This window comes from Erigeron canadensis, chromosome 2 (assembly GCF_010389155.1).
Source record: "Erigeron canadensis isolate Cc75 chromosome 2, C_canadensis_v1, whole genome shotgun sequence".
Lineage (NCBI taxonomy): Eukaryota > Viridiplantae > Streptophyta > Magnoliopsida > Asterales > Asteraceae > Erigeron > Erigeron canadensis.
This window is the reverse complement of record NC_057762.1, coordinates 26,132,303-26,146,073: the sequence shown is the minus strand read 5'-3', so window position 1 is coordinate 26,146,073 and position 13,771 is coordinate 26,132,303. Positions and strand designations below refer to the sequence as shown.

At 32.6% G+C, this 13,771-nt stretch overlaps 2 protein-coding genes and 1 non-coding gene across 4 annotated transcripts; 1 reads left to right on the top strand and 2 right to left on the bottom strand.

The window, feature by feature from the left end:
* Positions 1–1,104: 1,104 nt before the first annotated feature.
* Positions 1,105–2,799, top strand: LOC122589282. Of its 2 annotated transcripts, XM_043761557.1 has the most exons (5): positions 1,105–1,468; positions 1,543–1,667; positions 1,764–1,830; positions 2,132–2,196; positions 2,639–2,799. In XM_043761557.1, exons 1-4 carry the CDS (start codon positions 1,297–1,299, stop codon positions 2,146–2,148), a joined length of 381 nt encoding a protein of 126 aa, XP_043617492.1. In that variant the 5' UTR covers positions 1,105–1,296; the 3' UTR covers positions 2,149–2,196; positions 2,639–2,799. The 2 variants fall into 2 exon arrangements, with proteins under 2 accessions (XP_043617492.1, XP_043617491.1); XM_043761556.1 differs by lacking the exon at positions 2,639–2,799 and having other exon boundaries at positions 2,132–2,322.
* Positions 2,800–5,555: 2,756 nt separating this feature from the next.
* TRNAD-GUC lies at positions 5,556–5,627 on the bottom strand. Its single transcript has one exon. It is a non-coding gene; the product is annotated as a tRNA-Asp (tRNA).
* A 577-nt stretch (positions 5,628–6,204) lies between these two features.
* LOC122587294 (rop guanine nucleotide exchange factor 5-like) lies at positions 6,205–9,211 on the bottom strand. The gene is made up of 7 exons (XM_043759420.1): positions 8,877–9,211; positions 8,310–8,426; positions 8,058–8,212; positions 7,903–7,977; positions 7,490–7,780; positions 7,045–7,404; positions 6,205–6,969 (listed from the first exon to the last, which is right to left on the bottom strand). The coding sequence occupies exons 1-7, from the start codon at positions 9,112–9,114 to the stop codon at positions 6,472–6,474; spliced, it is 1,734 nt and encodes a 577-aa protein (XP_043615355.1). The 5' UTR covers positions 9,115–9,211; the 3' UTR covers positions 6,205–6,471.
* Positions 9,212–13,771: the final 4,560 nt, after the last annotated feature.

The window sequence follows — 13,771 nt, the reverse complement described above, 5'->3', positions numbered from 1 at the left end:
TGGAGATAAAATTCGTTATGCTGAACTAAAAAAATCTATAACAAAGTATATAAAAGTCATTACGACTACTTATATTTATCTAACTTAATAGCAATTAATATAAACTAACAAACAGATAAGGTTTTTCATGTTCAATTTGCCCGAAAATAACAAATCTTTTTATTGGAACTTGGATCCGCTTAAGAGGTCTCGTGTTTAAGTTTTAGGGTGGGCATAGAAAGTCTCTCTATGAAGACTTGGCTTGAATATACCAGGTTTGAGTCTAAGGACACTTGGTTTACCCCTGTTATATTAACCAACAAGTTAATAAGCAACAATACGTCAAGCTTTTAGTTAGTGGCTGAAGATATCAAGTACCATATAAGAATATGAAGTACTAAATAATAGAAATGTATAATGTGATACTAAATAATAGAAATGTATAATGTGAATTATAGATATTTGAAGCATTAAGTAACTTTGAGCAAGTCTGAAGCCTAAATCATGCTTAAAAAACCATTTCATATTTTATATTTGTCTCATGCTAGAGATAGAGGTCATAATACACTATAGAGGGTCAAATATTTGGAAGGAGGCAGGGCATAGGCACTGTCCCAATTTAAGCAAGAAAAGATGATGCTTATAATATAAACTTTTGGGCCCAAACCCACTAGTGGCCAAGCCAGTAATGGCCCACTCTTTTCACCACATTGTCGACTGTCGAGATATAAAAATGGTCAACGAACATTAACTTGGAATGGAATTTATTCACGATTTCACGGGAATACACATATAAGTTGAATAGCACAAAAGCATAAAAAACTGAAAATATGTTTGAAAACATGTGTGGCAACTATTAACACCTTTTACTATATCCAATAATAATCCAATGATTTACTTTTGGTGCATGTTAAGTTATGTCAAATTTGATGTGATGTAGAATGAATTCCCTTCAAAAATCAAAAATCAAAATATACAAAAGCATCTTAAATATTTAGAAATATATTCTAGATCACAAAAATGGGCATTCTTCAGATTCTAAACTATATGCTAGATACCCAATTTACTACCTTTTTAGCCTTATAAATATCAAAGACATTTGAGTTTTACTAAACATCAAACAAAAACATTTCCATTTCCACTGGCCTTTTCGTGGTGCTTTCATCAATCTGAGGCTGCATAGACTTATATAACTGAGCTTTATCGGTCGTGAAACAAGTATTTTGTTTACATTGCTTTGCTTAAAACAAGTTCGGCGACCAAATTTCATTCATTATTGTTAGCTATTGTGTAAGTAAGGGAAAGAAATAAGTGATAATGGAGAGCAGGAAACAGATATCAGGAAATTCATCATCTTCATTCACTGATACACTCTTTGGTCCTAAAGATAATCGTACTTCCTCTAGTCAGTTTGGCTCATACTTTGGTCCTAATTCCAATGTATCGTCGGCTAAGCAGGATTTTGGAAGTCCTAAACATTCAACAACAGGTTGGCATTCTTCGTAGTTTAATTAACTTATGAATTCATTGTTATGTTTTATGAACTTTGGTTTCTAAATGCAGATTGGAAAACACAAAGAAGTAATGGTGAAAAGGCGGAACCAAGTTATTTAAGCTCATCGATCTACTATGGTGGCCAAGAAATTTATCCTCCAAATACCCACACTAATGCCTATCCTCAGCACACCGTGAGTCATCCCTTATTACCGTTAACTGAAAAAACAACAATTGGATTCATAAATTGCAACTAACATTATTTATTGATCGAATGTTTGGTTGATTAGTTGAAAAAAGGCGGAGGTGGTGAAGATCCTAATGGAAGCAGTGCTTCAAGGGGAAACTGGTGGCAAGGTATTTAAAGGCTACTTTTTTATACTTGAATGATGCTTTATACAACGTAAAAGCATAGGCTTCTGAAACTGAATTCCTATAAGATTAAATTGAATAAGCATCTGGTTTATTTTTATCCAAACAAAGTGTTAAAATTTAATCTCAAACTTTCAAAATAAGTATGATCTAAGTCGTTAACGGGTCTAAATGATAGCCTGCTGACAATGTGTCGGTAACTTTAAGTGTATTTGCTATTTCTTTCGCGTCACAGTTCTGTATTTATCTGGAAGTGATCTAAGTTCCATTTTCTTTGTTTTTGCAGGATCCCTCTACTATTGAAAGACTGGAATCCGTTTATATATACCATTTCCGACGTCATATAAAGATGTAAGATAGGATATGAGAAAATATTGAAACTCTCCAAAATTTTCAAGTCTTAGTTGTTTTCAAGGGTTGAATGTTTGTAACTTTCCATGTTATACTAGTTTAAAGAAATTTTGTCTATTGAAGTAATTTCTGAATGCCTTCCAAACTCCAAAGCTGAATTAGACTTCAAACCCAGCATAACTTATTATATAAAATGACATGGGATTTATATTCAAAGCAAATCTCAGATTCATCTCCATACAACATTAGTCTACACACTTAAACAACAACCTACAAAAATGTGTGAGTTAAAAAAGCAAACCTTCACAAATAGACAATCTTTTGAATTTGAGTTAAATAATCCCATAAATCTTGGCAGTATTTGACAACATAAGCACGTATTCTTCACTTGATAACAAGTTCACAACACTTCTAATAACCGAAGCCTTCTGATCTTGTGCAGCCAATGCAAAAAGTGCCATCTATCGGCTTTGTTTCAAGATTTGCTGATGTGCCACATACACCAACTCCATGTACTACAAATAATCTAGTGATCATAAGAAGAATATAGTTAAAAGTAACTAAAATATTGATTTTAATGCACTGTAATTTCTTTCTTATATTTGTTTAGACAAACAGTTTTTCAACCATAGATCAAGGATGTTGCCCATACATAGAACAAAAGATAAACCCAACTTGAAAGATACTTATAAATTTCAGCATTGGTCACATATCAACTAGACGAGACTAAATAATCCTCATAAGATAAGTATTCGAAATCAAGAATCTTCAAAGATATTGTCTGAACTTATGAAAAGTTGGTTTTTTTTTTCTTTCTTATAACTCTTGTCCAATATTCATGCATGTACTTTTAATTAACCCCGGAATTATGTTAAAAAAATGGAGCTATAACATAGAATATGAAACATTGTGAATACTTGAGAATCTTTGTCTAATGGCAATGTTTGAGGGATTTGTAAAATAGGTATTTGAGTAAGAAAGAAGGTATTAAAGCTTCTATTAGTGAAAGTAGGTATTAAAGCTTCTATTAGGGAAAGTAGGTATTAAAGTTTCTATTAGGGAAAGTAGGTATTAAAGCTTCTATTAGGGAAAGTAGGTATTAAAGCTTCTATTAGAGAAAGTAGGTATTAAAGCTTCTATTAGGGAAAGTAGGTATTAAAGCTTCTATTAGGGAAAGTAGGTATTAAAGCTTCTATTAGGGAAAGTAGGTATTAAAGCTTCTATTAGGGAAAGTAGGTATTGGTGTGGAATGTAAGTATTGGTGAAGAAAGTAGGTATTAATGAAGAATTAGATTTTTATATATATAAAAGTATTCCTTTACAAATAGGGGTGGAAGGGGTTTATATACATTTATCCTAATTTCACTAATACCCCTTCCACTTAGATAATTATAATTAAACACCACAATTTATAAAGCTAACAGAATTGTTTAAGCTTATTGGCAAAAGCCAATAGCCACATTCAAGGTGTGTTGGCAAAAAACCATTTTTGAACTTAAAAAGGTACTAAACACTTCTTTTATAAGTGTTTGGTTGGGCTTATTGTTTATTGATAATAAGATAAGCTGATAAGCAAATAAGCAACTTAATAAACCAACACAAACATTCTTGAGTTTGTACACATAGTTGAAGATATAAAATACTATTTAGCATGTATGTAATTTTGATCTAAAATCTTCATACATACTCGATAGTCACTTTTATATTTTTCATATTATCAAATTCTTACATCTTAGATATTTGTATATCTGTCTCATACAGGAGAAGGGGGTCAAAATACACCACAGAGACAGAGGGTCAAATATTGGTTAGGAGGCAGGGGCGTTAGCCCAATCTTGGCAAGAATTGATGATGCTCAGAATATAAACTTTTGGTCCTAGACCCACTAGTGGTGGACCTTATAATGGCCCATTCCTTCCACCACATCAGTAAAGATAAATATAAATTGGTCAATAAGCATAGAGTTTGGAATGGAATGTATCTATGGGCACACTGGTACAGAATAGCATTTTAGAAAGAAAAAAAGTATAAAAATCTTATTGTTTTTGCTAATGTACATAAGATTTATTTAAAACACAGGCCTTTGCAACTTGTTGGGTGTGTAACCCCTTATGCTAATTCTAATTTAAATCTTAAATGACATAGTCAATTCAATAATCACCCCCACTTGTTTTTTGAGAAAAGATATATGGAAAACATGTTGGAACTCATTTGATTACATATATCAGATTCTAACCAACTTTTGTAATCCTGTAAATATGAATGCCATTGATTACGTATTATCAAAAAACAACCCCATAAGTTCTTTTCCCACTTGTCTCTTAAATCTTAATTAGTGGTTCTTTGATCGCTTGTTGGCTGCATAGACTTCTATGTATATTGGTATATATTGGTTGTAGTATAAGAAATACTTTCTCTTGCTTTAATTTGCTAGAGACGAAATTCAGTTTTGTTAGTTGTGTAAGCAAAACAAATACTTAAGTGATAATGGAGAGCAAGAAGCTATAGAGGGTTCGATTATATTGAGTGTAAGCAAAACAAATAATTAAGTCTAAAGATAATCGTACCTCCTCTAGCTAGTTTGGTTCATATTTTGCCCAAATTAGCTATAGAGGGTTCGATTATATTCTCTAACTTATTACATTGTCATTATAATAGTATTTATTTGCAATAAGTGTAATATGTTACGCTTCTTTTGGTTCATAACATTTGTAGCTCAGATAACTAAAAGTTATAGTGTTATGTTTACGTAAACAAAACAATTGATGGTATCATGACTATCATCTACATCTATATAAGTTTTATAACTTTTATTCAATAAAATATCTACAGTATTCCAGTTAAAAATTACATTCATATTCGTTTAATATGATATTATACAACTTTCTATTTAGAACATTTTATACGAATATCTGACAATAAGTTTCACTAACCGTGTAAAACACGGGTTTAATCTTGTTTGTTTTATAAACAAGAAAAGCTTGAACCTTTTAAAATTTTCACATGCGGAGTTAAAAATTTCCTCATAAGATTCGACTCAAACTCTCTAAACATAAAAAAGCTCGAGCATTGCATTGATGAATACAGTTGGGAATAATATAAATGCGACAAAAATACATTAAAATTAAAGAAAAAAAACGATTCCGCGTTTTGAATGGGAGTAGCGCCTTGAAAAGGGTTTGGTTAACTTCACTCGACTTAAACTGTGAAAAAACAGGAGGAGCCTCAATATTCTATCTGACAACAATACAACCCGTGAGACATGTCATCGTGTCATGGACCCACCATGAGAAGCAATAAATATCACGCACTTTTCAAAATTTGAAAGTTAAAGTCTTGTAAAATAAAAATAAAAACAACGCCGCTGCCGGGGATCGAACCCGGGTCACCCGCGTGACAGGCGGGAATACTTACCACTATACTACAACGACTTGATGTTAATCTTCTCATCATGTATTTATTTGTTATAATAATTTTCATTAATAATGTTTTATTTTCATTTACTTGTCTTTTTTAAGCATTATTTCAATGGATAAATAGAAAAAAAAAAGTGGTGAACTATACACCACTAATTTTTAACCATACACCACCTAACATGCTTTACATTATTGTACTATACAACACCTTAATGCATGTTTAGTGGTGTACGGTTAAAAGTTGGTGGTGTACAGATAACCACACAAAAATTAGATTAATAATGTTTTCAAGATTTGCTTTTGGCTTAACAACTCCACTCCGTTTTTTAGTCGATTAGTGAAGTATATTCGATTTAATAATGGAAAGAGATTGTTACACAAGTCATGAGCAAGCAACGTTAAAATGCAAGTATATACGATAGTAAAATCATAATAGGACTATATTAAAGCAAGCAACGCTAAAATGCTCGTTAAATAAGTCATGAGCAAGCAACGTTAAAATGCAAGTACATACGATAGTACAATCATAATATGACTAGATTAAAGCAAGCAACGCTAAAATGCAAGATAAACGGATATTTGGAAAATATTATGATCCATAAAAGAAATAGTATTATTAGAAAATACATCACATTCAATTCTATTCTATTTTCAAATAAATCCTAACCAACTTAAGTCTCCTAAAGGTTGCACCATAATATATGGTGAACCAAATGAAGTGGATAAAAGAATAGGCACAATCTTGAATATATAAATTGTAAAGGTTAATTAACTATGAGGGCTAATGATCCTCATTGTGTAGGACATATAACATCTTTTAACACCTAAATGAACTTTAACACAACAGATTAAACTGTGATCATCTTTCCATCCTGGTTGGATTCCGGTTCTCTTTCTCGCTCAACGGCCCGCTGATGCTACCACGAGCAGGCGGCATATCACCATTTCTTATGGAAAGTAAACCGGTAGGAGCTTCAAGCAACGGACCGTTACTCTTTCCCTTTGTCTCGCCAGCTAGATAGCTTGTCAATGCACGTTTAACCCCAAAACCACGTCTAGGAGGCTTGTTGCAGTTTCCGCTCAATGATGGAGTTCTGTCACACGTTATAGGGGCTGCTACTAGGGGTCCAGGAGAAAACTTTGGAGTAGCGAAAGCAGATTTGTATGGTGTCCCTGAAGATGGTATAAATGGGATTGCAACTCGTTTGTGTGAAGTTACATTGACCGTGGATGATAGATCGTCTGATTGTCTAGTTAAATCATCTACGTAAAGTAAATCATCTATACGTGCCACAATGTTGAATGCTAAACTCTCCAGAACTCTTGAGTAGCTCTCCAAGATCGATTTTCCAACATCCTAAATGACAAAAGTATCAAACTATTAATAACTGAATTTGATTTTTTAAAGTATTTTGATCAATCAAGTAAGTACCTTGTTGTGTTGAATCTTGCTGATGTCTAATGAGGTTTGAGTTAGACCAGGAAACCGATGTTTTAAACAAAGTAAAAGACTTTCAGCTCGGTCCGCTAGTGAATCCCTCTTGTAGCCATCAGCCATTAAGTCCTTCACCATATCCCACGAGGCTTTAGCTGCAGACCTGTTTGGCTGCGGTAAATTAGGTCTTGAGTGAACCCTTTTGCGCCACACATATATTGCTGCTTCAACGCGGTTTGCAATCTCTAAAGCCACATGTTCTGATGAAAGATCAAGACAATCTAACAAACACTCTGCTGAAAATTGTTCTGAAGTTATATAACGATATATAACATCTCCTAAACTAGCTCTCCCATTCTACAAACCAGATAAAAAAGAAAGTGTCACAAATTGGATTCAATTAAAAACCATGTTAAAATTTCAATTTATGACTTTAGAGTACCTTTGGGAGAGCTTCAAAATATGATTCAGGAACCTCCATTTCTGATAAAACATTACTGTTGATAGCCATTGCTGCTTTTAGAATCTGACTTGCACATTCTCGTTTATGGGTCAACTGTTTCCTGTTCTCTTCTTGGAGGCCGCCAGAAGGGACACGTGGCACCGGAAGCCACCACTTTTCTTGGTGACGTTGTGGAGGTTTACGGAACGAGCCTGAGCCGTCGGCCTCTGGAGCTACTATTCCCTGATCAACATACCAGAACTCGGTGTTGATGAAACTATCTAGTATTTCCTGCAAAATTGTTGAAGTACTTGCAAGTAAGCTAAACATTCACTTACAGTCTTACACTAAGTTACCATTTTCTGCAGTTTTTGTTTTTCAAACAATTAAACTTAAAAGTGATGCACACTAACCAGAAGCATGTTGTCGAGTTTTTTTAGAGCTGGAAGGTTGATGAAAATGTCTGATCTTGGTCTACAAGTCATGACCTAATGTACAAGAGTTATTTAGCTATCAATCCAAAAACTATATTTCAATTCTGAACATTTTGAAACTACGGCTATATTACCTCGAGCTTACTTCCATCAGGAAACGTTTGCCACGACGGTATTAACTCAACGATATGATCACTCACACTAAGAAGGCATTCCATTTCTCTTTGCCACATATGTTTCTTCTCGCTTTGTAAAGGTTCCAATCTCCATAATTGACCAAATGCAGTTGCTATACAAAAATTACATACAATGATACAAATTACCTCCCATTGATGACAGAAGCACAAAAATGAACAAAATTATGATACAAATATAGAGCTATATACCACAAAGATTTGTAATGGCATTTGAAATAGCTAAAGCTGTGCAAACCCCTTTGCCACTTCCTGACATGTCTTCACCAAGCAACAACTTTGCAAATCTTTCTTTCATCATCTCCATTTCTAACCAGATTCAAATTCAAAAAAAAAATATTAAAATATCTATTTATATATTAAATTTAGACACATAGACACAATAAGTCAACTAGTCAAGATTTAATAAAGTCAACCCAAGATTCAATTTTTAAGTGAGATTTACAAAAATATGCTAAAACCCATAAAAATATCTATATGAATTAGTATCAATTTTATAAAAAGTTAAATTCACACAGACACACAAAAAGTAAGCTAGTTAAGCATAAGTGAAGTCAAACCATAATTCAACTTTGAAATGAAAAATCACAAAAATAAGCTAAAAGTCTAGAACTCTAAAGGAGCAAATAGCCTGAATAGGAAAAAAAAAAATATCATTTACCCACAAAAGATTCATATGAACTAGTAAAAACCTATGAACAGAATACTCAAATTTTCATCTCAATTTCACAAAAAGAAACAAAATTTATAGCTACAAACCTGAAATTTTGCAACCCATTTGGGCTTTGGAATCAACATCCAAATGGGGTTTCAGTTTGCCATTATCTTGATCAACCTTGGTCAATAATTGAGCTTTTCTAATAGGCCAACCAAGATGAGCAGTTGGTGAATCAGAAGAACAATATTCTTTAGAAGAACAAGTGTTATGAAAATTGCTTGAATTTGAGCTACTTATGCTATTTTCAAATGAATCAAAATTACTTGAAGAATTTGACATTCTTAAATTCCAAGATTTTTTTTTTGTGATTACTTACATATACATACAAGAAAATATAAGTAGATATATATTTGGGTGTTTGGTTTTTTTTCAAAGTGATATGGTTTTTTTGTTGTTGCTGAAAAGAAGGGATTTATGAATTTGGGGTTGGTATTTAAAAAGGAGGAAATAAAGGCAAAAGCTAAAAGACAATAACGTCTATATGGTGCTTTTCAAATGAAATAATAGGAATTTAATGATTAAATAAATATAAAGTGAGATATAGCCGTAGGAGGGACGGATATGTCAATAATGTGCGTGTAGAGTTTTATAATATAAGTCCTTCAGATTGTTGTAGTTGATGGTAATAGTCCTTGTTATCTTCATGTTTTGTTTTATTAAATAGATAGATTGATTACTACTATTTGTTCGTTTATGTAAAAGACAAACTATAAAGATATAAACTTGATTTTTGTACGTGCCGTTTGAGCACATTTGTGTTGTGAAGAAGAGACACATAGTTTGTCTCAACATATAAGCTGTTTAATAGTCAAGATATAGCGTAAGTTCAAATGTCGAAAGAATCAATCAAAACAAATGAACGAGGTTTAGTTATTATTTAAATTGCGAGCATGAATATAAAGAATGGATTTTAAACCCTTAAATTTAACCAAATCTATATATAACAACAGTGATGGATATATAAACTCATTCTTGTAAATTTTCAAAACCAAAATAATTATTGATTTCTAGATTTAAATCAAACACTTCATAAAAAGATTCGGAAACAGTTACTTAGATATTCCATTTATACAAACTATATCCAAGTCAAAAACTCGTTTTCTTCAAATAACATGAACAAAAACAATCTCATATGTCATGTTTATATAAAACCATAATAGTATTTTGCTTTGGTATAGTTACAATTAACACACTTGTTTTTGGATTACAGTTAGTTTAGAATTGACACTCTAAATTCCTAATATCATTACTGATTATCATGTAATATAGAAAAATTATATGTCGTTGTATCAATAGCAAAATCGTAGCAATAACGTTGTCTTTATTATTGAAGATGTACAAAGGTTGGGGGTTAAATATTGAAATTTTATAATTTGGTCAGGGCCTATATTGGCTGCATAGTGCAAAGCCGTATTTAGTTGGGCTGGGTTGGGTAGGCTGTAGACACCTTGACTTCGTCACCAATGCTATGTTTTCTTTTTTTAATCTATTCGGCAGAAATGTCAATTGAGGCCTAAAGTTTTGATAAATTATTTGCATATTATTATGTCCGAAATACCGGAAAAGTGAATACCACATTGTTTAAATACAAGGCACAACAATTAATATACGGTGGTCTTAGATTTGTAGGATATGAATAATTGTTGTTGGCTATTTATATATATACTAAAAAACAACTGGTTTTTTATAAGTTTCTATGCACATGGTACAACTACATATACATGCAACTTTGAACTCTTTACCTTTTAAACCCCTAAAGATTTTATCTTTTACATTAAGTCCGTCACCTTTTACTACTTCACATTTTAACTCCCTAAAGTTTTTTATTTACTTTTTAACCCCCAAATTTAAACCCATCACCTTTTACTACTTTACATTTTAACTCCCTAAAGTTTTCTCTTTACTTTTTAACCCCCAAAGTTTTTTCCTTTTACAGTTTAGCCCATCAACTTTTACGTCTTTACCATTTAACCCCCTAAAGTTTTTATCTTTTACATTTTAGCCTATCAATAAAATGTTTTATTGTTACAATGTCAAATAAATGTTTGTTGGTGACTTTATCAAATTTGTACCAAAACATTGTCATCTGAAAAGATAATCTACTTGACTCTCGCCGCAAGGTGTGTAATATAATATGCGGCAATGTGTTTAAGCTTAATGAATCATTATCCACGACGTTACTATAAAAGCTCCGCGGCAACGCGCGGGTGTTTATTTCTAGTTAAGCTATCAATTTCTAAAACTCGGTAACGAAATATATAGATATTCTAAAATCAAATCTAAACCGTTAGAAAAGTGAAGACTTGACTTACATGCAAGCCATCCATCTTTTTCTTTCGAAGAAAGAGATAACCTTTTTCACTCTCCAAAACCTTTGAAGCCATTTCTTTTAATATTTAGGGCCAAAGGAGAGATTTTGTTGCAACTTCCAACGGTAATCGAAAAATGTAACTATCATAAAATTTAGAGACGTTATTAACCATAATTTATGTAACTATTTTTAAATTTGTTTCCACAAAAGTTTAAATTATTTTACAAGCCATCAACTATTATTATGTATCGAAAGGGTACTATGCTAATAGGCATAACTATAACTATAACTATCTGTATTATGTAAAGAGTAGATTACACTTTTCGTCTTTAAAATTGGCATATTTTTCATTTTTGATCCCTAAACTTTAAAAATTACAATTTTGACCGTAAAGTTGGCCAATTTTTTCAATAATCGTCCTTTGGCCTTACGGCGTTAAAAAATGGCCGTTAACGTATGCACGTGCTAGACACGTTAGGGCACTAATGTCACCTCACCAAACACCGAGGGACGAAAAGTGAAAAAATGGCTACTTGAGGGATGAAAAGTAAAAAAATAGCTACTTGACGAACGAAAGTGAAAAGATAGTTACTTGAGGGACGAAAAATGAAAATCGAAATAAATTTATTCTTCAATTCTCTCTTTTCTGATCATCTTTTCTGATGGAATTTTTCGACTAGACATTTATTTCCCCTTTACCACCTAATAATCACCAACAACAGTCGCCGCTACTAGCCACCGACGTCTGTAACCACCACCAGCCACCGCCGTCTGTAACCACCACCAGCCACCGCCGTCTGTAACCACCACCAGCCACTGCCACCCACCGCCGCCTATAATTACCACCAACCACCACCATTACAATCAACACCAGCCACCACCGCCTACAATCATCACCAGCCACCGTTACCTACAATTACCACCAAACACAGCCATTTACAGTCACCTCTAACCACTGCTATCTACATTCACCACCAACCAACCGCCCCCAAATAAAATCACCACCAACCAACCGCCTCCACCTAGAATCACCACCATCCACCGTCCCTCTGTCAATTAAAATCAAAATTTAGAAAAGGCAAAAAAAAAGATGACTGACATGTTTGAACTATAATTTGTTTGATTGGTTGTATTTTGAATGTCAAGAATTTGAGTAAATGATTTTGTTTGTGGTTTAAATTTGGATTCAAAGTCGAGTTTTTATTAGGTATCATCAGAAAATAAATGTCTAGTCGGAAATTTTCATCGATAAAAATGATCGGAGAAGATGATCGAAAAAGAAAGAATGGAAGAATAAATTTATTTGTATGATTTTCCTTTTTCGTCCCTCAAGTAGCTATTTTTTCACTTTTCGTCCCTCGGTGTATGGTGAGATGACATTAGTGTCTCTCACGTGTCTAGCACGTGCATACGTTAACAGCCATTTTCTAACGCCGTAAGGCCAAATGATGATTATTGAAAAAATTGGCCAACTTTAGAGTTAAAATTGTAATATTTAAAGTCTAGGGATCAAAAGTGAAAAATGTGTCAACTTTAGGGACGAAAAGTGTAATTTACTCTTATGTAAATGTACGTGTATATGTAATAGTGAAAAATCATTTGGTATTTTGAAAGCAGTATGGTTGGATGAGTGGTAAATACTCTGACATTTAGAGACAGAGGTCATGAGTTCGATCCTCATCCTATGCAAAGGTTGGATGGTCTTTTCTATTATTTAGGTATAAAGTAAAAGCAGTCTCTCTACTTAAGTATAGGCAAGACATGCCTATATCTAAACCTCTCTCATACACCATCGAAATATTTCCACTGAAGACGACACTAAGCACTTTCGTTCTTTCTTTTTTTATTTAGTTGGATGTTACAGGGGAGTATACAAATTTACATATTATGTATCATTGTAAATAGTGTTATCAATTCAAAATTAATCAAACTGAGTTTTCATTATATTACTCTTTTTAACATATTTTTCTATTATTTATATTCCAAAAGGTATTTTTAGTCCTTATTTTTGCATTGATAAATAAAAACTAAAAGGGTATCGACACAATGTGAGTGTAATAAAGGTGGTGACGGGTCATTGTGGAGTGCGGAGGTAGAGGCGGCGGTGGCGGTGGTGATTTAGTGGCGACGGTCGATGGTGATGATGGATGGTGTTGGTGTTTATTTGTGTGTATGTGTGAAAAAGAAGGACGTGATTATATATTTGATATATTATGAGTGATTAGGGCTATTTTGGAAATATTCCAAAGATTGTTTAATTTGTTTAAAATGAGGGGCTAGTTTGTTTTAATGTCAAATATAAAAATGTATTAGCGTTTCAAGATAAGAGTTAAATGTAAAAAAATAATAAATTTATAGTAATCAAAATAAGAAAGTTGGCCATGTATATGGATTTTCATATTCTTAACCCTTAAACTATCTATCGTATAACTAAGAGTAGGTGCCCTCTCATATTTTCTATTTTTTTTAATTTTTTACTTATTAAATAGATAATTATATTTAAAACTTTATCATAAATCTTTTCCTATAAAACAAATCTTTTTAAAATTTAAAAATATCCTTAAAACTCTCCCAAGAAGTTACTATATATACAATCTAAATTTATGAGTATTAATCCTTTTCATT

Bases quoted from the DNA above. Each gene is read 5' to 3' on its own strand.
- LOC122589282 (XM_043761557.1), top strand. From the start codon at position 1,297: ATGGAGAGCAGGAAACAGATATCAGGAAATTCATCATCTTCATTCACT. The intron at 1,469-1,542 runs GTTGGCATTCTT...TTCTAAATGCAG, and splicing joins TCCTAAACATTCAACAACAG to ATTGGAAAACACAAAGAAGT. The intron at 1,668-1,763 runs GTGAGTCATCCC...TTGGTTGATTAG, and splicing joins ATGCCTATCCTCAGCACACC to TTGAAAAAAGGCGGAGGTGG.
- LOC122587294 (XM_043759420.1), bottom strand. From the start codon at position 9,114: ATGTCAAATTCTTCAAGTAATTTTGATTCATTTGAAAATAGCATAAGT. The intron at 8,213-8,309 runs GTATATAGCTCT...ATTTTTGTATAG, and splicing joins TGCCATTACAAATCTTTGTG to CAACTGCATTTGGTCAATTA. The intron at 7,978-8,057 runs GTAATATAGCCG...CTTGTACATTAG, and splicing joins CTGATGGAAGTAAGCTCGAG to GTCATGACTTGTAGACCAAG.